This window comes from Ovis canadensis, chromosome 3, assembly GCF_042477335.2.
Source record: "Ovis canadensis isolate MfBH-ARS-UI-01 breed Bighorn chromosome 3, ARS-UI_OviCan_v2, whole genome shotgun sequence".
NCBI lineage: Eukaryota > Metazoa > Chordata > Mammalia > Artiodactyla > Bovidae > Ovis > Ovis canadensis.
Genome location: NC_091247.1, coordinates 161,322,517 through 161,349,520, shown reverse-complemented (window position 1 = coordinate 161,349,520; position 27,004 = coordinate 161,322,517). Strand labels below are relative to the sequence as shown.

General features: G+C 41.5%; 2 protein-coding genes across 7 annotated transcripts in view; one reads left to right on the top strand and one right to left on the bottom strand.

The window, feature by feature from the left end:
- Positions 1–1,020: 1,020 nt before the first annotated feature.
- On the bottom strand, positions 1,021–26,773 carry KICS2 (KICSTOR subunit 2). The gene is made up of 3 exons (XM_069584747.1): positions 25,004–26,773; positions 15,928–16,213; positions 1,021–4,748 (listed from the first exon to the last, which is right to left on the bottom strand). Exons 1-3 carry the CDS (start codon positions 25,236–25,238, stop codon positions 3,932–3,934), a joined length of 1,338 nt encoding a protein of 445 aa, XP_069440848.1. The 5' UTR covers positions 25,239–26,773; the 3' UTR covers positions 1,021–3,931.
- Positions 24,851–27,004, top strand: part of XPOT (exportin for tRNA) — a 175,880-nt gene continuing 173,726 nt past the window's right edge. For 3 of the 6 annotated variants that reach the window (XM_069584743.1, XM_069584739.1, XM_069584740.1), the window contains exon 1: positions 24,851–25,545. The gene's annotated coding sequence lies outside the window, so the exon portion shown is untranslated. The remainder of the gene's footprint in view (positions 25,546–27,004) is intronic. The other 3 variants (XM_069584745.1, XM_069584744.1, XM_069584741.1) reach the window with 1 other exon arrangement.

Genomic DNA, 27,004 nt, shown 5'->3' with positions numbered 1-27,004 from the left:
AAGATTGAAAAAGATACACCATGCAAACAGGAAACACAAGCAGGCTGGAATGGTCATAAAAATGAGGCAAAGGCTTTCCTGATGGCTCAGAGGTACAGAACTTGCCTGCCAACGAAGGAAATGTGTTTGATCCCTGATCTGGGAATATCCCACAGGCTGTAGAGCAACTAAGCCTGTATGCCACAACTACTAAGCCCACGCTCTAGAGCCTGGGAGCCCTAGAACCTGTGTTCCACAACAAGAAAAGCCAATGCAATGAGAAGCCCTCGCACTGAAACTAGAGAGTAGGTGCTGCTCGTCACAGCTAGAGAAAGCTCATGCAACAACAAAGATCTAGCACAGCCAAAGGAATTATTCCTAATTTTTCTTAAAAAAAAAAAAAAAGAGGCAAAATGGACTTCAAAGCAAGGAGTACTAATGGAAATAAAGTGGGAAGCTTTATAATGATAAAATGGTTAATACATGAGAAAGAAAAACTATAAATGTGTATGCGACTAATAAAAGGAATTCAAAATGCAGAAAAACTGACAGAAATAAAGAAATCCATAGTCACAACTGGAGATTTTAATTCACCCTTCTCAATAACTGATAGAGCAACCAGACTAAGAAATATCAGTAAGAAAACAGAAATGAAATGATGCTTCCACCAATGATAAAAATTTGGGAAGAACCACAAAGATTCTAAGGGCTTCCCTGGTGGCTCAATTGGTAAAGAATCCACTTGCAACTGGGAGACCTGGGTTCGATCCCTGGGTTGGGAAGATCCCCTGGAGAAGGGAAAGGCTACCCACTCCAGTATTCTGGCCTGGAGAATTCCATGGACTATATGGTTCATGGGGTCGCAAAGAGTCGGACACGCCTGACTTTCATTTCACAAAGATTCTAAAATAAGTAAAGCAGGTGGGTTGATTAGACATTTATCTGCCTCCTCTTCTAAACTAGTTCTTTAAGTACCATTCAAACTTAATGTCAAAGTACAGGTTTGTCACCAATCTGGAGAGAAAGATGAGAACAGAAAAGTTTAAAGAAACAGTGGTTCATCTTTTATTTTGACAGCATTCAAATGCAAGTAAGTTTGCAAAGCATTTTTTACATGCGTGATCTCAGTTCATTCTTACACATCCTTTGGAAAAAGCAGACCATATTTCCTTATTCCCATTTTACAGATAAGGAAGTCAAACTCAGAGGCCAACTTGCCAAAGAAAATTGCAAGTTGGCTGTTAGATCAAAGGGTGAACTTATTTTGACAATCACCTGAGTGACTCTACTGGGAGTGAGGTTGAAATAACTATTTTCTCTCTTCAAAGTAAATTTTCTCTAGCATCTTCAAATGTACAGAGCACTTATAAACAGGATATTGGCTCCTGGATTAAGAATTTAGCTTTACTGTCACACTCCCTAAGATGACACAGTCAGACACCAGGCTGGACGCAAAGAACAAAGTCATAAATGTTCACCCTCTGTCCAAACAGCGATCTGAAATGAACACTCCTTGATGGGCTTGTTGGCAAGCTTGGTAATTGTTCACTACACTTCTGGTTACCCATAAACATTGATCAAGTTGTGCTTTAGAAACATATTTCAAAGCAAATGGTCTACAGAAAATATGAGCATTTGTTCTTCCCATTAGCAAAGCATGGGGCTTCCCTGATAGCTGTTTGGTAAAGAATCTGCCCGAAATGCAGGAGACAGTTCGATTCCTAGGTCAGGAAGATCCCCTGGAGAAGGGATAGGTTACCATCTCCAGTATTTTGGGGCTTTCCTTGTGGTTCAGCTGGTAAAGAGTCCGCCTGCGATGCGGGAGACCTGGGTTCAATCCCTGTATTGGGAAGATCCCCTGGAGAAGAGAAAGGCTACCCACTCCAGTATTCTGGCCTGGAGAATGGGGTCACAAAGAGTCAGACACCACTAAGCAACTTTCACTTCAGTTCACATTAGCAAAGAATAGACTTTATAGATCATTTCATTACTGATTTCAAAGGACAAATCTCAGAGAGTAAAATGACTTTGTTTCCTGGCTTGAACCAAAATAGGTTTAAAAATAAATATACAATTCAAATATTTTCTAGGCGAGGACTCAGTATTTAAATATTGTATATATGTTTTATTTACACTCTCTGCCATGCTCCACTGAGGCCTATTTCTTTTAGGTAAAAGGGACACCATATCATTAAGGCTAATGGTGGTTTCATCTAGGGGGGAAAAAAAATTCATGAACACCAAGGAATATTTTTCAGCTTCTTGGAAAAACACAAAAAGGAAGAAAAATGATTTGACTAATTAGTTCCAATTGTTTTCAATTTTTTATGTAAGTTAAATGTTGTGAAATCGGCCCAGATTTTTATTGAACCTTAGTGAATAAAATGCAGAAGTAAATCTCTACTTCCTATGTAAAGCAAACTGGCTTTTCACAAATCATATTTAAAAAAAAAAAAAAAAAAAAAAACAAAAGAAAAACACACATTCTCCACAGAAAATAGGCCAGTGGGCTCTTCCACCAGGGAGTCTGGTCTGAGATAGGCAGGCCTCCTACACAGACTCAAGAGACTCTCTGGTCTCAGCCAATGCTGCCAGGTTGCCTGCTGTGGCCACCCCGTAAAAAACCGTGACTCCATGCAATCATGAGAAAGGGGACTGCTCTGATCATTATGCTGCACACAAGCTTTGAAGGAACTATCAAATAGTAACTACTCAATTACTCTTTGTGGCTTATTTTTATTCTCAATCAATAACCTAGAAGGGAAGGTCTCCACGGCCCATTATGGCTTCACTGATCTGTCTCCTTCCCCATGAACACCTACTGAAGGAAAGCGTTAAGGAAGCATGTGTTAAGATGTATCACTGCTTCTAAAAATAACGTGGAGGAGACAGGAATGAAACCCAGGTTGAGATGTGCTTAACTGTAGGTGGATTACTCAACTACGAAGAGGCCTTTTGAATGTGCAATAGATTTTTAGCAAGTATCAAGACCTCCATTTTGATTTTACAGAAGTAGGTTAAGTTGCCTAAAAGAGGCTGAAAAATCAAGACTGCCTACTTTTTCAGACTGAAGATAACCAGGGAGGAGCCAAACATGAGCATGCATTTCAACAGAAAGGTGATAAACAGAGAGCCAAATCGCTCCTTTCCTGAAGAAGGAAGAAATGACCACTTAATGGCTTACACTAACCTTAAAACAGTGAAAAATTCAAACTTTATAAGGGTAAAAACAAATGCAGCTAGATGTGCAGGTCATCCCAAAAGCAACCTTGGCTATTAAAGTTGCCCTGAGAATCTTTGGAACTGTTAAAAAAAAACAGATGCTATTGCTACCATTCTGATTCACTGTCAATTTCAAAAATTGATAGAACTTTCTCATCAAGACCCTAATTGTGGCATCAAAAATATTAATTTGCTGATCACAAAACTTAAAGTTTCATGTTAATTTGCTAATTCATGAGCTGGAAAATATTCCTTGATTTTAAAAAAGCTGTTTTACATAGTATCTCAGTTACTCATCCAGGAAGGGGGGGGTGGAGTAAAGACAGGGCGTTTGAAACTACATTGGAATACAATGTTTGGAACACTATAAAACATCTGGAAATAAGAATCAAAGGCCAATAAATATTAGTCTACATGAAATACAGGAAAATAGAAGAAAACACCAAAAAAAAATACCTTGCTGTACTGCAGAGACCAGCATCCATGACCACCTCCTAGACTACTCTTTGGATATGTAATTCAGTTGGCCATAATTGCTTATAAAGGGTGCAATGCAATCAGGCAGGGTTTGTCCTGAATTTAGAAATGCAAGAAGCCTGGGGTGGGGGAGGGGTGGGGAGGGGTGCCAGGTGGGGGTGGGGTGGAACCTCTAATCATAGACCACTGTAGATCGTTAGAGCAATTAAGAACATAATACCCAGTCTTGAATACCTTTCACACAAACCACCTGCTAACCTTTGGATCCAGGTTTTAGACTTGCAAAAACCTTGGGGTTCTTAAGGGCAAGTGAGATCTCACTAAGGAAAGAAATAAAGTGGGAGTCTCTCTCCGATTTCTTTGACTCAAAAATGACAACAATGGTAAAGTGAGGTTCTGGGCGGGTGAGGAAGTAGGTGCTCTGAACTTTGTCATCATAGAAGTGGACCACTTTCTCCAAGCTGTTCAGGTCGGACGTGCGGTCTGTCATGATCATGATGACATTGGGCCAGTGCATGACAGGCCGGTCGCTGGGCAAAGACACCACAGCAGGATATTGATCCACTCCTTTGGGAGCCTCTCTGTAGGAATGGGGGTGGTGATAGCCGTGACCCTGAAAGCTCTCAGAACCTCGGTTGTCGAAGATTAAGGACACGTTGGCAGCGTCGTATTTCCTGATGAAGCTGGAAATCTTTCCAAAGAGGTCAGGGCTGGCTTTTGCAGTCAGCGCTTTCATTTCTGAAGCAGTCGTTTGTCGGCTCAGCGCCTCGTGAAAGTAGAAGCTAAATTTGGCAAGAAGCATGTTTTTGAGTTTCATCAGCCAAAGGAAAAGGTGTGGGGGCTGAACGGCCTTCTGAGACTGCCCTCCAAACAGATGTTTCTTGGTCTCCCGTTGCTTTTCAAAGATCTGGCCCCAAGTCTGCAGCTTGGTGTGAGCGCTGTGCAAGTTCACCAGGGACGGGAGGAACTTCCACTCGGAGACCTGAGCCTGGGCCTTCAGGAGGTGACTCAGGACGTCGACCTCCAGCTGGAAACTGCTTTCCAGAGGACTGAGGATGGGGTGGTGAAATCTAAAGTGAGAAGGGAAATGAACATGTTAAGTGGAAATGTGACCCCACAGTGACACTTTCTATCCTCAAAAAAAAAAAAAAAAACCAATGTGGTCAGACAAACAATATTATGTTTGAGGGCAGGGAAGGGAAAGACTGAAAGATTCCATGTTGATTTATTTAAACAATCGTTCCGACAACTCCACCATCTCAGGATTTTATCAGTGTTATAGTCTCCCATGGGAAGAGCCTGATGTTACCAAAAGAAATTGAGAATAGTCGCTACTTTCCTTTCAAATAAAGAGAAACTGAATTAGCTATAAGTCTTTCTCAGCTTTTGTTTGTTTCATTTTGTTTGTTTGTTTTGGGCCATGCCACACGGATTGTGGGATTTTAATTCCCTGATCAGGGTTGAACTCAGGCAGTGAAAGCACTGAGTCTTAAACACTGGACTGCCAGGTAATTTCTGTTATAAGAACTTCTCTCTCAAGTTTATTTATTCCAGGAATTGTATGACGAAACAAGACATTCTATTTCAGGCTTAGATCCTAAAAAGGCAAAGAAAAGGTCACTGAAATATCTCTTAAATGTGCACATAACACATATCACCTTATTTAATGTTCACAGTAACTCCAAAAGGATTATAAAACCTATTTTTCAGATGGGAGTAGAGATGATAAACCAATATCTGAAACATAGTATGCAATCAATCAATGTTTATTAAAGGGATAGAACACTTACCAGAAAGCCCGTATTCAATCCTAGTTCCCAGATTCCCTTCATAATTTAATCACAGTTACAAACAAAATGGTGGCTAAATTTTTAAAATTTTATACTTCAATCACTTTCCATTTATCTCAGGATAAAATCTAAAATCCTTAACAAAGGCTTACAAGGCCTTGTAATAACCTGTGCAAGTTCACCTTCCTTGAACTTAGACCCTCCTCAGTTTGATCCACATTCCCATGGTCCTCAGTTTCCCCAGAAATTACATAACTAGAAATGAGACGATATCACAAAGAAAGTTAAGGTAATACTGTGATTTCATTCCTATTTGTCCTAGACAAAATGCTTTTTAAAAATTTTAGCCATGATCTACAGTAAGAATTACAGTTTATACTGTGACTTAGTACTGTGACTATACCATACTTTATACATATACCTATAGATAAATTTCATATTTACACTTACTATGGGGATTCCCTAGTAGCTCAGACGGTAAAGCATCTGCCTACAATGCAGGAGATCTGGGTTCAATCCCTGGGTCAGTAAGATACCCTGGAGAAAAAAATGGCAACCCGCTCCAGTACTCTTGCCTGGAGAATCCCATGGATGGAGGAGCCTGGTGGGCTAAAGTCCATGGGGTCGCAAAGAGTCGGACACAACTGAGCGACTTCACTTTCACTTTTCCAGTAGTCAAGTACAGATGTGAGAGTTGGATCATAAAGAAGGCTGAGTGCCAAAGAATTGCAGCGCTGGAGAAGATGCTTGAGAGTCCCATGGACTGCAAGATCAAACCAGTCAATCCTAAAGGAAATCATCCTTTAGTATTCATTGGAAGGACTGATGATGAAGCTGAAGCTTGAATACTTTGCCACCTGATGTGAAGAGCCAACTCACTGGAAAAGATCCTGATGCTGGGAAAGATTGAGGGCAGGAGGAGAAGCGGACGACAGAGGATGAGATGGCTGGATGGCATTACTGACTCAATGGACATGAATTTGAGCAAACTCAAATAGTGGAAGACAGAGGAGCCTGGTGTGCTGCAGTCCATGGGGTTGCAAAGAGTCGGACGTGACTTAGTGACTGAATGACAGCAACAACATACTGTCAAAGAGACAGAAGATTCACACACACCTGTTTTGGCCCTGGTTGAAGAGGAAAATTTTGGTTATCAATTAAACAATTAGGAAAAAAATCATCACAAGTATATCTAGAGTTTTCAAAATCCTAAAAATATGAGATTATGATTATGAGATCCCAAACTAGGTTGACTATTATAAGGTAGAAACTGATTATCATGTTATAAATAGGATGCAGTTATTCACATAACAATAATACATTGTTTTTTGTATTACTGGCATTTTATAGTCAACATCCTCTAGGAAAGGGAAGCTAAAACATGGTTGGAGGGTGTAGTCTAATAAGGCACTGAAAGAATCAGAAGGATAAATTCAGTTCAGTCACTCAGTCATGTTCGACTCTTTGAGACCCCATGGACTGCAGCATGCCAGGCCTCCCTGTCCATCACCAACTCCCAGAGTTTACTCAAGCTCGTGTCCATTGAGTCGGTGATGCCATCCAACCATCTTATCCTCTGTTGTCCCCTTCTCCTCCCACCTTCAGTCTTTCCCAGCATCAGGGTCTTTTCCAATGAGTCAGTTCTTTGCGTCAGGTAGCCAGAGTATTGGAGTTTCAGCTTCAGCATCAGTCTTTCCAATGAATATTCAGGACTGATTTCCTCTAGGATGGACTGGTTGGATCTCCTCGCAGTCCAAGGGACTCTCAAGAGTCTTCTCTAACACCACAGTTCAAAAGCATCACTTCTTCAGCACTCAGCTTTCTTTATAGTCCAACTCTCACATCCATACATGACTACTGGAAAATAAATCGAATCTCAAATCCTCTAGTAAAGGGACTTCCCTGGGGGCCAGTGGCTATGACTCCGTGCTCCCAGTGCAGAAGGGGTCCAATCCCTGGTCAGGAAACTAGACCCCACACACGGCAACTAAGAGTTCACATGCCGCAATGAAAGACCTGGTGCAGAAAAATAAATAAAAGTGTCTTTTAAAAATCCTCTGGCTCAAGTACTCAATTAACTAATTTGGACTCTTCAAACATTACATGCTTCGAAATAAACATTAGGAAAGTCTAACACACACACATGTACACTTACATACACTATAGCATGTCTCAAAATCTTTGCATTCTAAGAAATGCTCCTACCACCTTAGCCTTTAGGCAACTTGACATTTAATAAGCCTTAAGCATCACAATATTCTGTAATCATGGGTATCGAGAAAAATCTGCCAAGGAACTATGAACACAGTAAGACTGTTAATGGGAAAATGGTATCATCCTATCACAAGTAACAGTACTCAAAGTGATTTTTCTGCTTCCAATTGGAAATCATTTATATCCAATATTCTCCTTGAAAGAAAATGAATTCTCTGTACCAACCTTTAGAAAGAATTCCATACAAGCTCTTCGATAAACATACTAAACATGTTTAAATGTTCAATGTTTATTAGGATGAATGTGAACGGCGAAGCTACTTTTCATCTTTTCAAGAAGAACTAAAATTTCATGTTGATGTTATTCTGCCAAGACTTTGAGATTAGCATTACGTTGTATCATCTTCCCATTCCAGCTCTGTGCCTTATACCTATTCACATCTCAGACCATGGGGTGGGTGGTGGTGGTGGTCTGTTAAATCATAATTTCAAAAACACACACCTCAGCTATGGCAGCGAGCTTGAAAGAGTCTGAGTATAGAATACACTGACAACTATTTGCAGAGAACACCTGCTCCAAAAAAAGGCCAAAAGAGAAGACAGAAAGAGAGAGAACTCAAGCATGCACTGCTTCCTTCACAGCTCCCCATCAAGCAGCTCCTTCCAAAAGAAGCATGGAGGCCCACGCATGTGAGAAGGCAGAGGGCTGATGAAAAATAAAGCTGGAGCACAATGTGAATATAGGGTATGTCACAGAACTGTGCACCTACAAATGATTAAAACAGTAAATGTTATGTTATGTAAATTTCACCACATTCAAAAAAATATATAATCCCACTTAAAACAACTATTTTACTAAATTTAGATACAAACACATTGACGAAATGAAGATGAATTAGCCAAAGGTTTGCCCTACATGACTTAACCTGGTGGAAGGAGGAGTTTATAATGGGTACAGGTAGGAAGCAACATCTCTCTCAGGATGGGTACAGATCAAGTAACAGTTTAGAAAAAGGAACAATTCCTTTTGGTTGAAAGGTTGTGTAGGCCATGGAGGAGACAGGTTTAAATTGACCCACAAAGCTTAAATTTCAAGCCCCAAATTCCTAACCACTCCAATTCCACCCCCTCTGCTGTGTGATTTTGCAGCCCTCCCACCAGAGGTGGCGTACTTTCCCACCCTGGACCATGGATTGGTTATGTGATTTGCTTTAGCCAAAGGGATGTTAACAGATCTGATGCAGGCAAAAGCTTAACATGAGCTTGACTGGGCTTGTTCTTTTGCACTTGGGTCCTCACCATAGGTAGCTGCTTCCGCTCTAACCTTGGGCTCAGAATGAACACACGTGTAGCTGACTAAGCCCACAGCTCACAACAAAAAGCCAAGCCCACTCAGAGCAATATGTTCAGCACAGCTATCCAGCTGAGCCCAGCCTACATCAGACAACTCCCAGTTGACCTGTCTGCCTGAAAGTGTGACTTTGGGGATGGTCTGTTATACAGAATGATTGTGGCAACAACTGATACAAGATAGAACTCTATGGCATCCTGGTATATTGACTATTTTAAGCTGAATGAATTTGAGAAATGACATGTGCAGGAAGGAGTTTCCGGCCCTCTCCTGAAGCAGGTAATAAAACCCTCAAGTAAGAGGGCCCCTCCTTGTACCCTGAGGAAAGGAACATTCTTATCTCCAAAGACAAAAGGTCACAGAGAGAAATCTGAACTAACAGGCCTTGCTGTTTCTCCCAGTTCAGGAAACTTGGCTCATACCACTCTTCCCCACAACTCTCACTCATCATCAAATCTAGCATAAAAACACGGGTTTAACAACTTCTTTGGATCTTCATTTCCTTAAGAAGACTCCAGGCCACATTGTTGTTTGGTTGCTAAGCCGTGTCTGACTCTTTGCGACCCCATGGACTGTAGCCCACCACTCTCCTCTGTCCATTTCCCTGGCAAGAATACTGAAATGGGTTGCCATTTCCTTCTCCAGGGGATCTTCCTGACCCAGGGATTGAACCAGTGTCTCCTGCATTGGCAGGTGGATTCTTTACCTCTGAGCCATGAGGGAAGCCCCCAGGCCACATGAAAACTATATTAAATACATTTGTATGCTTTTCTCGCATTAATCTGTCTTTTGCTAAAGGGTCCCCAGCTAGAAAAAAGGGTAAAGGGAAGAGGTAGTATTTCCTCTGATACAAATTCAAGCATATTCTAAGCAAACTAAGTAACAGGAACTATGGTAGGAAATAGCAAATACTTATGGGGAATGCATTAGATTGTGGACTGTTTTTGGTTTTTTTAGGGGGGGCTCTGGAAGTCAGATAGTAAAGCATCTGTCTACAATGCAGGAGACCCGGGTTCGATCCCTGGGTTGGGAAGATCCCCTGGAGGAGGAAATGGCAATCCACTCCAGTACTATTGCCTGGAAAATCCCATGGACAGAGAAGCCTGGTAGGCTACAGTCCATAGGGTTGCAAAGAGTCAGACACGACTGAGCGACTTCACTTTGACTTTTACTTTCTGCTTAAAATCCTGTTATCTCTTTGAAGCTGCTTTCTTTTCACTCAGAGTTTGGATGCAATTTAAAGCATTTGATGGGTCTTAGATAACTGGAGAAGTTGGGTTGGGGCAAGATCACAGGAAAGCCTCGAGTCTTCACTGTTAAGATCTAGGCATGTCAATTAACGAGAGTAGAATGTGTCCCACAGAAACCGCACTGTTGTTGGTTTTGCTTATGAAATTTTCAGTGGGCAATAGTTAACCTTATTGAACTACACAAATGCAACCAACTGTTTCATTAACAGTGTTATCCTTACAAATCTTTTTTGAAGGAAAAAGGACATCAGTTCAGTTCAGTTCAGTCGCTCAGTCGTGTCTGACTCTTTGTGACCCCATGAATCGCAGCATACCAGGCCTCCCTGTCTGTCACCAACTCCCAGAGTTCACTCAAACTCATGCCCATCGAGTCAGTGATGCCATCTAGCCATCTTATCCTCTGTCATCCCCTTCTCCTCCTGCCCCCAATCCCTCCCAGCATCAGAGTCTTTTCCAATGAGTCAACTCTTCACATGAAATGGCCAAAGTATTGGAGTTTCAGCTTTAGCATCAGTCCTTCCAATGAACACCCAGGACTGATATCCTTTAGAATGGACTGGTTGGATCTCCTTGCAGTCCAAGGGACTCTCAAGAGTCTTCTCCAACACCACAGTTCAAAAGCATCAAATCTTTGGTGCTCAGCTTTCTTCACATAAAGCCTAATAAACCAAATCACAGTTCTGCCTATGGTGAGTATTCTGTCATTTGAAGCATTCAGATTAAAAAACAAAATGTGCTTCCTAAAATGCAAACAGGAAACACATAGTTTTTCAAGGCAGAAACCTGGTGTGTCTATCTTTGCCTGGCAAAGGTTTAAAGCTATCCTTTTCTACTTCAACCCTCCCCACCAAAGGCAAATAAACTTATATAACTCAATTTTTAAAAATGTCCTTTAAATACTAGCTATAAAATTATGATTAAAGAATAAAAACCATTTAATAGAATATTATTGCTATACCAGATGGACTTTAAAAAGCTGTCTAGAATGAATAATTACAGATCCTTGGTTGGGGAACTAAGATCTTACATGCTGCATGGCATGGCATAAAAAGGGTACATGGCACCACACAAGGAATACAGCCAATATTTTATAATAACTATAAAAGGGATAGGTCATTTTAAAATTGTGAATCACTATATTGTATAATAACATAAAATATTGCACTTCAATTAAAAGCTCTTGTTTTAGGAGAGTATATATTAATTTGCATTTATAATCAATATTCTAGTTTTGCTTTAACCATGAAACAGAAAGATTAGCCAGAATTTTCTCTTATGCCCATTGTACATAACAGGTAAATAAATTCAAAACAAATTCTACAGAATCAAAAAATGTTCCACTGATGCTTCCTTGGGGAAGAAACCCAAGTTCTACTTCCCTTTAAAAGTATTCAAGGAATAGTAGACACCCTGACCCTGAACTCAACATTCAAAAAACAAAAATCATGGCATCCGGTCCCATCACTTCACCACAAATAGATAGGAAAACAATGGAAACAGTGACAGACTTTATTTTCTTGGGCTCCAAAATCACTGCAGATAGTGACTGCAGCCATGAAATTAAAAGACGCTTACTTGTTAAAAGAAAAGCTATGACCAATTTAGATAGCCAACAAAGGTCCATCTAGTCAAAGCTACGGTTTTTCCAGTAGTCATGCATGGATGTGAGAGTTGGACCATAAAGAAAGCTGAGCGCCAAAGAACTGGAAGGACTGATGCTGAAGCTGAAACTCCAGTATCTGATGCAAAGAACTGACTCACTGGAAAAGACCCTGATGCTGGGAAAGACTGAAGGCAGGAGGAGAAGGGAAAGACAGAGGATAAGATGGTTAGATGGCATTACCAACTTGATGGACATGAGTTTGAGTAAGCTCCAGGAGTTGGTGATGGGCAGGGAAGCCTGGTATGTTGCAGTCCATGGGGTGTCAAAGAGTCAGATAAGACTGAGAGACTGAACTGAACTGACCCTGAAAGAATTAAATCTGTATTATTCTTTCTATAGGGCACAGAGAATGATTAACGTTAATGATTAATCAAATGATTGTTAATTGTTCAATTTAAAATGCAGCATCACAAATGACTATGATTCTTAAACAAGAATTTTTATTTGCTTAACAATGTAGTAAGTTTGCCAAAAGAGGAAACCTTTAACACCATTCTACTCTGAGCACAACTGGCTTCCAGGGGGAAAAAACAAAACATGCTTCCTCTTCAACTCTGAAAGCAAAGGGTAAATCATGTTACTTTGTATCAAAAATAATTCTACTTTCTCCCCCAAAATCGATATATTATACAAAATTTCAACTTTTCAATAATTCTAAAGAATTTATATTGCTCAAATTAACACAAAGCATCTAAATGTAGATCATTTTTGGACTAGGATGTGTCTGTGATCCGTAATTCCCTATTAAGCAGACGAAGGTAGCATTGGTGGAGAATGTCCATAGCTGAAAATCCTTATTGATCATGTGTTATCTTACAGCCCAACTCCATCAGTATCCATTCAGCAGGATGAGGGGTACAGACAAGTGCCCTAAGATCTGCAAGAATGAAATCTGGGCTTTTGCTACTGCAGTGGAAGAAATTCCCAGGGCTTTGAGAAGTTGGGGTGTTTCAAAGAAGATTCAAAGTTGATATATCACAAGTCTGACAAAATAAAAACAGTTAAATAGTAACAACCTTTCATTACTATGGGGAATTTCTGGAGCTCAGTGGAAAAGAATCCACCTGCAATGTAGGAGATGTGGGTTCTATCCCTGGGTTGGGAAGACCCCATGGGGAAACAAATGGCAACCCACTCCAGTATTCTTGCCTGGGAGATCCCAGGGACAGAGGAGCCTGGCAGGCTACAGTCCATAAGGTCTCAAAAGTTGGATATAACTGAAGCAACTAAACCACTGCTGCTGCTGCTGCTAAGTCTCTTCAGCCGTGTCTGACTCTGTGCGACCCCATAGACAGCAGCCCACTAGGCTCTCCCATCCCTGGGATTCTCCAGGCAAGAACACTGGAGCAGGTTGCCATTTCCTTCTCCAACGCATGAAAGTGAAAAGTGAACGTGAAGTTGCTCATTCGTGTCTGACTCTTCGCAACCCCATGGACTGTAGCCTCCCAGGCTCCTCCGTCCATGGGATTTCCCAGGCATCGCCTGGGTGCCATCGCCTTCTCCACTACTAACTTCATCACTATGATACAACAGACGCACCGGCACTTGCACACACACTGATAAGGCTCCATACCCCATATATCCAGTATTGGCATCATTCTCTTATTTATTCAATTTTTCTTGCAGACTTACGTATCAGTGTCACAGGAAACTTTTAAAACAGACAGGTGTCTGGATACCCCATCCAGAATTGCTAGATCTTACTCTCTTGGGAAAGAAGGGCCCCGATATGAGTATTTTTCTTAAGCTCCTGAAATGGTTCAACAAAAACACTTTCACATTAGCATTTGGGAATGACCACATAAGATCCTTCATCCTAAGAATCATATCTCCAGTTATACTATAGTTTTTGGTTTAAGAAAATTATTAAGAGACAACATATACTAATCGGATTTGAGGGAGAAATAAAACAATACTTCCAAACATAAAAAATTTGAAAACATGTAAAATTTGTTTAAAAAAAGAAAATGTGTGTATTGATATGCATAGACTATCTCTTGAGAACGACAGAAAAATGTTGTTAACATTCAGTGACTCTCAGGAAGGGAATTTAGCTGAAGAACAGGGGCAGAAGGTAAATTTTCACTACTGTATTCTTTTGCACTTTTATAAATTTTGAGCCATGTTAATATATTGGAAAAGACCCTGATGCTGGGAAAAATTGAGGGCAAGAGGAGAAGCAGGCAACAGAGAATGAGATGGCTGGATGGTATCACTGACTTAATTGACATGAGTCTGAGCAAACTCAGGGAGACTGTGATGGACAGAGAAGTCTGGGGTGCTGCAGTTCATGGGGCTGCAAAGAGTCGGACACAACTTAGCGACTGAACAGCAACAATATATTACCTATTAAAAGTAAATTAAAAGATAATTTAGAATACAGTTTACCCTTGAATGACATGAGTTTGAACTTCACAGGTCCATTTACATGCAGATTTTTTTCAACAGTAAATACTTTGCATCCTTGGATGTGGAGTCACAAATAGGGAGAAACCACAGATATGAAGAAACCATTCTTTCTACCAACCTTTGCTTTCAAAATCCTACCTGCCCTTAAAAATCTTCTCAAAGAGGAATAGATTGGGAGTTTGGGATTGACGTCTATATATCTATTTTAAATATAGCAGTGTGTATCAGAGAAAACCATAATCCAAAAGGATACATGCATCCCAATGTTCATTACAGCAATATTTACAATAGCCAAGACATGGAAGGAACCTAAATGTCCATCAACAAAGGAATAAAGAAGATGTGGTACACATATACAATGGAACATCACCCAGCTGTAAAAAAGAATGAAACAATGCCATTTGCAGCAACATGGATAGACCTAGAGGCTATCATGTTAAGTGAAGTAAGTCAGAGAAGAACAAGTATCATGTGATATCACTCATATGTGGAATCTAATTTTAAAAAGATACAAATGAACTTATTTACAAAATAAAAGCACACTTAGAGATATCAAAAACAAACTTATGGTTACCAAAGGGGAAAGATGGGGAGAAGGGATAAATAATCAACAAGGACCTAGTATTAGCACAAGGAACTCTACCCAATATTCTGTGATAACCTATACGAAAAAAGAATCTAAAAAAGAATAAATATATGTACGTGTATAACTGAATCACTCTGCTGTACACCTGAAACTAACAACACTGTAAATAACTATACACCAATAAAATGAAATATTAAAAAAATAAAATAGATAACCAACAAAGACCTACTGTACAACACAGGGAATGGTGCTCAATATTCTGTAATAATCTAAATGAGAAAAGAATTTGAAAAAGCATAGATACATATATGTGTGTAACTGAAGCACTTTGCTGTACACCTGAGACTAATACAACATTGTTCATCAACTATGCACCAATATAAAATTTAAGAAAATTTTTAAGTCTCCTCAGATTCTACCTCTTCCATATAGTCCCTTTTAATCTCTGTACTTTGCCCACTACTCATCTATTAATCAGATGAGCATTAATTAGCCTTCATTTGGGAATATAAATTAATATATCTGCCTTTCTTTTTTAAGCAAACATATCTGAACTCATTAAGTCCAAAGGAGTGGTATTCTTCAAAGTCATCACTTTCCATTTAGCTCATCATAAAATTACTGAGCACCTACTATGTGCAAGGCTCTATGCCAGCTTCCAAGGACCCCAAAATAAAACTGAGTCATTCACAGTCAATGATGTCCACAGCACCATTCAAATTCTTTTGGAATTGCTCTTTGGACCTGACAGTAAGTAATACATTACAACCAATCTCACTTCTCTATAGGTAGCTTGTGTCTCCTGCACTGGCAGGCAGATTCTTTACCACTGAGCCACCAGGGAAGCCCTGCTCAATGTATGCCTGTTGATTAATTCACATATATAAAATGCAATACAGCCATTTCTCCTTCACAATTATTCTATGAGATTCTGCGTGGAATTGCAAGGTTGCCCCATCCCATCCCTCCCTCCTCACCTACACTGACCTGGAGCTGTATTTCTTGAGGATGGTGTCCAAAAGGCCAACAAGCTCTTCAGCATTGATGAACTTCTGTGTGCTGAGAGTGTACATCTTCTCATAGAAGTCTGCGATCTCCGTGCGAGCCTGAACAAAGAAGCAGAGCTGCTCTGACAGGTGGGAAAGGAGCTCTTCCACGTGTGGAGCGGTCCCCCCGAAGGCACCACGGCCAGTCACCACCTTCTTCAGCTCGTTGTGCAGGGAAGTATAGATGGTGCGAATGGAATCCTTCCTGCTGAAGAAAGACTGGCTCCCTGGAAGGCAAATGACAGAAGCAGGTAAGGAAGAGAAGCCAGACCCACAGAATGCTTGCCAGCATCTAGAAGGAAATAATCCAAACCACTGAGCTCAATGATTTTTCATCTACCGTATTCTCTGACTTCTACATATTTTGTGATTCGTAATTTCACTGGAGAGTAAGTTAAGTGGATGCCTGGTATCACTCATCTGTGTAGCAATGGACCTGTGTATGATTTTCCTGTTGCCTTGTTGTTTAGCCGCTAAGTCATGTTTGACTCTTGCAACCCCAAGGACTGTAGCCCATCAGACTCCTCTGTCTACGGGATTCTCCAGGCAGGAATGGGCTTCCCTGGTGGTATTCCAGGCAAGAATACTGGTGTGAGTTGCCATTTTCTTCTCCAGGGGATCTTCCCGACCCAGGGATCAAACCGACGTCTCCTGCATTGGCAAGCAGACTACCACTGAGTTTTCCTTACCCACGTGCCAACCCCACTTCAATGAAGGATTCAGATCTAATTCAGAGGATAGTTAACTTGGCAAGTGACATGAACCTGGTTCTAAAAAGCCCTCCTTCCACATTTAGGAATTTAAAACAAAAGAGAATACCCAATTATGAGACATTGTTGTTATTCCTGGTATATCAGAAAACTTCATCTTGGCTTTGGAGTTTTATTTTTCTTTTAAGCTATACTAGAAAATGGAAAACACAGCCTACTGGGATCCCAGGAGAAAAAAAGGAAATGTTAGTGTTCTTAGCAAGGTTGACACTATAGGTTATAGCACAATAAGTACCACATTGTGAATTATTAAGAGTAAGAAGCAATTATAAATAACTGCTGCTATTAACTCTGGGGTTCCAAAGGAAATCAGCAAGAAGTAAGGCCAAATACATTCTTTACAACAGTTGAAAAAGTTCAAATGGCATATACATCATTTCTTTACTTCTGTATGAATACATGAAAAACTATATTTCTGGGGCCAGTTTCATAGATGTTGTCTTAAGCAATTCTGTACCCCAACAAAGGCTCAGAGGCAAGACATTAGGAGAACAAAAAGAAACAGGACAGGTTTAAAACAGGAAGTCTTAGGAATATTAAAAATCTCAGAGACAAAGGACAGTTTAAATTCTCTGCTGATAATTCACAGAAAGCTTTAATGAATGAGTTAGTATTCTAAACATGCCAGTTAGGAGGGAAAGTTACATATCAAGACTTTTGTAAAATTTTCTCTTAATGAATGAAACATTTCACAATTCATTGCCCAGTTTGTATTTCAAGAAAGGATTCTTATATCCCTTACTACTATGGCAACCACCTTGCCCCGGTCTATCTGTGACTGTCCAGGTTTTAGTACTAAAAGTCTAGCTTCTCAGGAAATCCTTAGTGCCATGTCCTGAAAACCCCCTCAACTTTGAGCAAACCTATGCTGATGGTCAGGCTTCCCTGATAGCTCAGTTGGTAAAGAATCTGTCTGCAATGCAAGAAACCCTGGTTCGATTCCTGGGTCAGGAAGATCCGCTGGAGAAGGTACAGGCCACACACCCCAGTATTCTTGGGTGTCCCTTGTGGTTCAGCTGGTAAAAAGTCCCTCCACAATGCAGGTGACCTGTGTTCGACCCCTGGGCTGGGAAGATCCCCTGGAGAAGGGAAAGGCTACCCACTCTGGTATTCTAGCCTAGAGGATTCCATGAACTGTATAGTCCATGGGGTTGCAAAGACTCGGACACCACTGAGCGACTTTCACTTTCATGAGGATGGTCATCTTACTTAACTTCTGATTCCATAGGCAAACTACTGATACTTAAAAAGTGTTTTCTCCAATATACTGCCCAATCACACTGGCTAGCAGTCATATCATTTCTCTTACTAATAGAAGCAAAAACCATATGGTACAGGTGGATCCCCAGGTGGCACCAATGGTAAAGAGTCCATCTGCCCATGCAGGAGACCGAAGAGATGTGGGTTTGATTCCTGGGTCGGGAAGATCCCCTGGAAGAGAGCAGGGCAACCCACTCCAGTATTCTTGCCTAGAGAATCCCATGGACAGAGAAGCCTGGAGGGCTACAGTCCGCAGGGTCTCAAAGAGTCGGACACGACTGAGGTGACTTAGTACACACAGATGGATCCAACATGCTATACAGGACTGTATCCTGGAAGGTTTGCCTTCCTTCTCCATCTGTATTCAGTTTAGCTTTGCAGATTTTGTAAAGTGATGGTATGAAATAAATGGACATTTGTGCTGAGGTCTAGGACAAAATCTGTTAGGTTAGGAAGGTAACGAGAGTACTGAGTAAAAGCTGAAAGCTCTGGAAGGCTGAAAGACTTGGTGTCAAATCCCAGCTTCCAAATTTACAAGCTGTGTGACGTGCACTCACTTAGCCACTTTGAGCCTTAGTTGTTGCTTTAACATGAAACTAAAAAGACACAATGAAATAACACTTGGTTTGCAACAAGCCTGGAGCGAAGCACATAATCAATAAAGCTAAACCCTTTCCCTTTCATTTGGGCTTCCCTTGTGGCTCAGCTGGTAAAAAATCCGCCTGCAATGTGGGAGACCTGGGTTCGATTCCTGGGTTGGGAAGATCCCCTGGAGAAGGGAAAAGCTACCCACTCCAGTATTCTGGCCTGGAGAATTCCATGGACTATATAGTCCACGGGGTCGCAGAGAGTCAGACACGACTGAGCGACTGAGCGACTTTCACTTTCCTCCCATTTCTAACTGATATAAGAAGCTCTCCCAATAAACACATGAAAGATGCTCAACATCGCTCATTATCAGAGAAATGCAAATCAAAATCTCAGTGAGGTATCACCTCACACCATTCTGAACAGCCATTATTAAGAAATCTATAAACAACAAATGCTGGAGAGTATGTGGAGAAAAGGGAACCCTCTTGCACAGTTGGTGGGAAAGTAAATTGATACATGCACTATGGAGAACCATAGGGAGACTTCTTAAAACACTAGGAATAAAACTACCATACAACCCAGCAATCCCACTACTGGGCATAGACCCTTAGAAAACCATAATTCAAAAACACACATGTAACCCAGCATTCACTGCAGCACTATTTACAATAGTTATGACATGGAAGCAACCCTAGATATCCATCAACAGATGAATGGATAAAGAAGTTGTGGTACATATATACAATGAAATGCTGTGTGTGTGTGTGTGTGTGTGTGTGTGTGTTGTGTTAAGTTGCTTCAGTCATGGCTGACTCTTTGCGACCCTATGCACTAAAACCTGCCAGGCTCCCCTGTCATTGGGATTTTCCAGGCAAGAATACTGGAGTGGGTTGCCATTTCCTTCTCTAGGGGATCTTGCCCACCCAGGGATCAAACCCACGTCTCTTACATTCTTTATCACTAGCACTACCTGGGAAGCCCATAAAAAGGAATGAATTTGAGTCAGGTGAACTAAGATGGATGAATCCATAGTCTGTAATACAGACTGAAGTAAGTTTGAAAGAGAAAACCAAATATTGTGTGGGTGCTAAGTCATTTCAGTTGTGTCTGACTCTGTGACCAAATGGACCATAGCCTGCCAGACTCCTCTGTCTATTCGATGCTCCCGGCAAAAATACTGGGGTGGGTTGCCATGCTCTCCTCCAGGGGATCTTCCCAACCCAGGGATCAAACTCTCATCTCTTGTTTCCTACATTGGTAGGTGTGTTCTATACCACTAGTGCTGCCTAGGGAGCCCCAAATATCATATATTAACACATAAGTATGGAATCTAGAAAAACAGTACTGATGAACCTACTTGCAGGGCAGGAATTGAGACAAAGACATAGAGAACAAACCTGTGGACACAGCAAGGGAAGGAGAGGGTGGGACGAATTGAGAAAGTAGCAGAGTAAAATAGAAAGCTAGTGGGAAGCTGCTGTATCACACAGGGAGCTCAGCCTGGTGCTCCAAGACAATCTTGAGGGGTGGGATGGGGGCTGTGGTGGGAGGGAGGTTCAAGAGGGAGAGGACATACGTATACACATGACTGATTCATGTTGTTGTGTGGCAGAAACAAACACAACATTGTAAAGCAATTATCCTCCAATTAAAAACAAAAGAAGCTCTCAAAACTAGAGTCAGGCTTCTGCAACTCTGTGGTCAATTGGGAGCTTCAAGTACTAGAAAAAGAACAGCTAGCTACTTGATAGATAAGTGGGTTATCTAGGGGGTGTGGAAGGGCTTCCCTGGTGGCTCAGATGGTAAAGAATCCACCTGCAATGCAGGAGGCCTGGATTCGATCCTTCGGACAGGAAGATCCCCTGAAGAAGGGAACAGCACCCACTCCTTCTTGCCTGGAGAATTCCATGGACAGAGGAGCCTGGCGGGCTACAGTCCATGGGGTCGCAAAGAGCTGGACACAAGTGAGCAACTAAACATGCACACACGCATTTGATGTGGAAACACCACATAAAGAATAGCTTTTAAAGCTTATCAATAAACATACACTACTAGTATGTGAAATCAAGCTAACTGACACTTTAAGGAAGGGAAAGACCACCAATTCATTTCTTTTAAATGGGTCTTTTTTCTCAAAGCTCTCAGGAGCACAAGCCTACCTGGTGACTGTCCTGCTAAGGAATGGGAAGCCCAGGTGGCTCAGTGGTAAAGAATCCACCTGCCAATGCAGGAGACTCTCGGGTTCAATCCCTGGGTGGGGAAGATGCCCTAGAGAAAGAAACCCGCTCCAGTATTCTTGCCTGGAACATTCCATGGACAGGGGAGCCTGGCAGGCTACAGTTTAGGGGGTTGCAAAGAGTCAGACATGACGAGCACATACACACACACACACACACACACTGGAATATCCAATGGGGAGTGGCCTTTCTTCATGCTGGGAAACAAGGAACCAGAGACACCAGACTTCTTTCTTGTCTCAGTTTTTTGAATTTACAAAATACAATTGTTTTGAATTATTTCTAGAAGTCTATTTTCATGAAAGCTCATTATTTTTCAAGATTTCAACAGTCTATCTCATGTCATGAAATTTCAAGTAGCAACTATATTAAAGGAGCATGCAAAATTTCTAAGCATATTTTAATCCACAACTTTTTGCTAATGATAATCTTTAAACATCAGTTCTCAAGGTAAGTCATTTTCTACCATGGTAACTTCCAGCAACCATGTCGAGGAAACTCTCCAACAGCAAAACAAAGGGGAGAAAAGTATGACCTTCTAAAGTCCTCCACAAGTGATAGCAACAGAGTGAAAGGGGCAAAGTAGGGAATTAAATAGTTAAAGCCACTAGGCGATTATAAGTGGAAAAATATGGGAGACCCTTGTAAGTTACTGATTATTCAAAAAAGTAGGTTTGCTTAAACACAAAACCAAGCAGGCTTGCTTAGTAACAAAACTATGCTGCAGAAGCATGAGACAAGCCTCCAAACAATAAAACAATGGAGGCGTGAGCCTCACAGATTGCCCAGTGAGCTCAGTAAGTTAATGATCACCACTTTGACACACTCTCTGACACACAAAAAACGATGATTTGTGGACCTAGCTTGACCATGTTTGGACAAGAAAACTCCCCTGCCCAACCTGGAGGAAGAGCCGATGAAGGAAGCATGACGTCTTCTCAAGGAAGACTAAGGAGTTCTTCTCCTTGCTACTTTTCCTTTGATTATAAAACTATAGCTCAGTTAAGTTCACAAGGGGCAGCTTTTCTCACCCACCCGCTTGTAAGCCTCACAACAGTCCTATTCTTTTAAATCACTTCTCATCTCTCACTTTGATCTCATTGAGTTCTCCGTGCTGAGACATAAAGCACTGTGGTACGGGAACTCTTTGGAGACCCTGTAAATGACACCAGTTGGTTTCGTTTTCACAGGTATTGAGCCACCATACTTTCTTTTCCCAAATAAGTATCTTCTCCCCTCAGAGTATGGAGAAGGCTATAAGATAAGCACTTGCCCCAGAGTTCTCCAACTGACCAAAACAGGAACAGAAGGCTCCCTGTCAGTTCTGTCCTTTGTCTAAAGTCCCATCCTTTCATTCATAATCAGGATTCATGGCTAAGGCCTCCAATAAACAGTCACAAAAGTAGGGTCAAAAAGACTCACTTTTTTAAACCATGCTTTCTATATGTTCAAAAGGTACAGATAAACTTTTTGTTTTGCTTTTTAAAGAAACCCAGATAAGTATTCTAAACAGCAAAGTAGTTGAAGAACATGGGACTGTGTTAAGTGGCAACACAAAAATTTTCCCAAGTTTTTAACAAAATGGGAGCATCAACTCAATAATCAAGAAGTCATATTTGTAAGCACGTTGATACCACAAACATTCCCATACCGAAAAACCATAAGGTATTTGCAGAGTTAAAACTTTACATCTGGAACCTACATTTACTGTATATGGGAATAAGTTATGAGGCATTAAACATGCCATTTTCAGAACATTTATTCTGAAATGACAGATCAGCTGGGAGCCTCAATAGCCCTGAGGATGTTTCATAGTGTAAATTGCTCTGTGGATCAATTTCAAAGCACAGCCCTCAGGCTCAGCCATGCAAGCTGGGGTCCTTGTAGAACTAATCACTTTACATAATAAGAGCCACTTCACAGAATCCAAGTCAGAGACAGTGATGGCCTTGCGCATGTTCTTATGCACATCAGGCACATAAAGCCAGGCACATACAATGTAAACTAGAGTAGATTTCTTTCCTTTTTTTTTTTTTTTTTTTTAGTAATCTATTTTAGACTGGATTTCTTAACTGAGGTCTATACACAGGACATGACTGAAGCAACTTAGCAGCAGCAGCAGCAGCATACATAGGCTATGGGTTTCCCAGGTGGTTCAGCGGGTAAAGAATCTGCTTCAAGATGTGGTTTCAGTCCCTGGGTCAGAGTGGCAACCCACTCCAGTATTCTTGCCTGGGAAATCTCATGGACAGAGGAGCCTAGCAAGCTAGGGTCCATGAGATAGAAAGAGTTGGACGTGATTCAGCAACTAACGGAGAAGGCAATGGCACCCCACTCCAGTACTCTTGCCTGGAAAATCAATTGGATGGAGGAGCCTGGTGGGCTACAGTCCATGGGGCCACTAAGAGTCAGACATGACTGAGCAACTTCACTTTCATTTTTCACTTTCATGCATTGGAGAAGGAAATGGCAACCCACTTCAGTGTTCTTGCCTGGAGAATCCCAGGGACAGGAGAGCCTGGTGGGCTGCCGTCTACGGGGTCACACAGAGTCGGACACGACTGAAGCGACTTAGCAGCAGCAGCAACTAAACAATAACAACAACATACATAGGCTTTAGGAAATCCGACTGAATATGTTCAGGTTATATGCAAAATTGTATTACACATATATTTTTCTGGGGAGTGAGGGCACAGGTTACCAAATTCTCATAGGTGAGCTAAAAGAAAAAACCTAAGAAACGTGACCCTGGGATCAGTTACCAATCTTCATGAGGCAGGGGAATCTAAAAACACCAAAACTGCCAGAAAATTACCCACCATCAATTTTATAGCCAGGATCGTCTCCATTTTCATATATACATAATAATATGTAAATTACATAATACATAGTATGTAAATTATAATACAGCTACAATTTTTTATAAGTCATATGGTTACAAACACAATCTGACAGTTCAAAGGTAGGTATTCTGGTACAGGCTCTGTCACCTACTCACACAACTTCACACACACACACACAATTTGCCAGTCCGTAGAAAGGGAATTACAATAATGCAACAGCAATTGTAAATTTATGAAAAGTGCCATTGTAGGAAAGGAGGAAAAAATACAGAAGGTGAAACTACCTGACTAATTTTTGCCAACAAGTCCACACACTAAATAACAAGATACTGTTTGAAAAGCTAAAGCAAAGATCTCAGCAAGTCCTGCCCCTTTGGTGTTTACAGAAAGCAAGATGTACAGGATCACCTTCTGGCAATATAAGGAAAGTGGGGGAAAAAAACTCAAACTGGAATCTGCACACAGTTGTAGTCTTCTATTTTATATTGTACATATGTCCTTCATTCATACCAGACCCTGTGCCTCTGATATTAAAGAGTCTAAAATAGGCCAAAGCACTAAAAAGACTCTTAAAAACTCTGTAATTCACAATATTGGTAATTATTAGTAGTAATACTTTATATGTATAGCCTTTGGCTTTCACATATATTATTTCTTTCTGTTCTACTCATATTGTTTGTTTCTACTAGTGAAAATCAGCTGAATCAGCTCCTGCATTTGATTTTCAGGGGCAAGATTTATCGTGGGATGATAAGCGTGTTTACCATTTTCTCTGTAAGACCCCTCTTGTTAGAGTTAAGCATATTTCTTGCCTTTCCTGTCCAGTATTCTTTTTTTTTTTTTCTTCATTCATTAAATGTTTATTGAGGGTCTACGAAGACGGGGTAGGACTCCATCTGTAATTCTCTCGGCCTTAGCCTTAAGAGGCCAGACAATAGTGTTTATTAATTCTAACTAGGTTGTACTGCCAAGTTTTGCTCCTCTCGCCGCAGTGTCACTGGTTAGAGAGCGAGTTTGCGTAACTTCTCACTTATGGCACCAATCCATGCATGAGAAAAATGGATACAGCCATCCTTTCGGAGCACAGCCCTGCAAAGAACATCCACCCAGTTGGCCAATCTAACTGCCGCGCAGGCCCGTGGGCGGGGTTTGTGGAAGCCGAAGGAAGGAAGGGATCGGTGGGAGGAGACCTGGGAGTGCAGAGTTGAGCCAGCGGCTACGAGTGACAGAGACTGGGAACCCAAGCCACTGCCGATCGGGGAATATACTCCCTTTCCTTCCTCCTCCAGGGGCACCGGGGGGCGGGGCGGAGGTACCTAGTTTCTGCCCCAAGTAGGTGAGGCTGTGATAGACCTTCTCGGCCGCAGCCAGGTGGGCCAATGCCGCCAGCAGCGACAGCCAGCTGCCCCCCGCGCTCTTGTTGGCCTCTCGTTCCTTCTCCACATTGTCCTTGGCCTTGTCGTAAGAGAAGATACCCAGATGAGAGAAGAACGTCTCCAGCACCGCCTGTTCCACCGGGACCGGGGCGGCCAGCGGGATAGACTCCCCCATGCGAGCTGCGCTCCAGCTCCACCCACGTGGCTCGCCTCTCCTTCGCACTTCCGGGTTCTCAGGGAACGTGCGCACGAGCGTACGTGCGCGTAACCGCCACAAGCGGCGGGCTCGTGAGCGCGCTGCTGCCTGGACCGAGCCTGAGCCTCAGAGAGGACGAGGATAAGAGTTTAGGCGAGAGACGGGAAACCGCCCATCAGCTCCTGAGCCGCTTCGGCGCTTCCGTTCCCGCAGCTCTGACTATTCGGACCCTCAGGGCAGAGCGCTAGGCGGCCAACTCGCTGCTCCGTGGAGCTGACGTTCAGAGGTGAGCTGAGAGGCCCCTCCCTGTGAGACTGCGTCTGTGCTGATGACGTCACGTTTACTTGACGTCAGTAGTTCTTGTGCTAACATCTGGCCTGGGCTCCACCGAGCGTGAGGCGCAGGGCTAGGAATTGAGACTGCGGCCTCGAAGTGTGCTGGCTGTCACAACAAGGACTCTGTAGTTATTGCTTTCAAACCAACCCCAGTAAGTGGTTTATAGAAGCCTCACGTGGGTAAAAGTTTGCTTATTTTCCTCATGTCTGATTTTCACACAATCACACGAGTTAATTCTCGCCTCTGTGGGGTTCTAGTCATCTCAAGTTCGTGCTAACGAAAGGGCTTCCGAGCAGAGCTGCTCCTGGGCTTGGCCATACTTCATTAGGCTTCCGTAAAAAGTTCTCAGAATGAAGTCTACCTTAATGTAACTTCTGTTAAAGAATCTGGATTGATCCACTTTGCCATTCAGGTTAACTGCAAATTTTTCTGACATTTAAGAAACTCCATAACCCAGCTCATGTGTATGTCCCCTGCTTGAGACACTACCCACGGCTCACTTAGCTTTTACTTTTCTCTTTCCTTGTACGTACTTATTTTATTTATTTTATACTATTTAGTTATATTGTGTTTAGTCACATAAATTTACATGTCTTTTTCCTCTACGAAGTGGTGATTTCCCTAAAGCAGAATCTTGGGTTCACTAACTTTTATAATCTTTTCATCATGGACGGCACAATGATGTTCCTTAGTCAAATGAGGGACTTGCCTGTTTTCATTTTGTTGGCCAAATGTTCCGCCATTGTTACCTTTTAATATAACAAATCCCATAATTTGATTTTGATGAATATATAGTGTATCTGTTGCTTGCTCTCAAGAATATAATTGAGAAAGATCAACTCTGTTAACTGATTCAAAGCAGAATTATATATGTTATAAAGGTAAAAAGGGAGGCAGCAGTGGTGTCTTTTTGGAAGAATCAAGGCTTCCTGGAAGACAATGTGATGGTTCTAAATGAATGAGTGGAAAAGTAAGTAAAAAAAAAAAAAAAGTAGTACTAGCCCCAAAACCGACAGACAGTGAAAACCAGTTTTCAAGCTCATAAACATACTCAAGATATGTAAGAATTCTTTAGGTAGTAAAGATAGCATCATAGATGAGTGGGGAAAGGAAAATTAATAGTGAAGGAGACTTGATTATGGGGAAGAAAAAAAAGCTTTCCCCGTGTATCCTACAACAAAAAATAATTGCATATGTAAAAAACAAAATCGTAAACAAACTAGAAAGAAATACAAGTGAAAATTTAATTGATCTAGAAGTAGAAGAACATAATTAGGAAAGAATTGGAAGAAATTACAATTACAAGAAGGGATTGAATTGTTTGTAAAAATTTCAAGAAAACGCAATGCCATCCTGGGGAAAGATCTTTGTAAACTGTATGTCAGGCAGAGATCTGATGTGCTTAACAT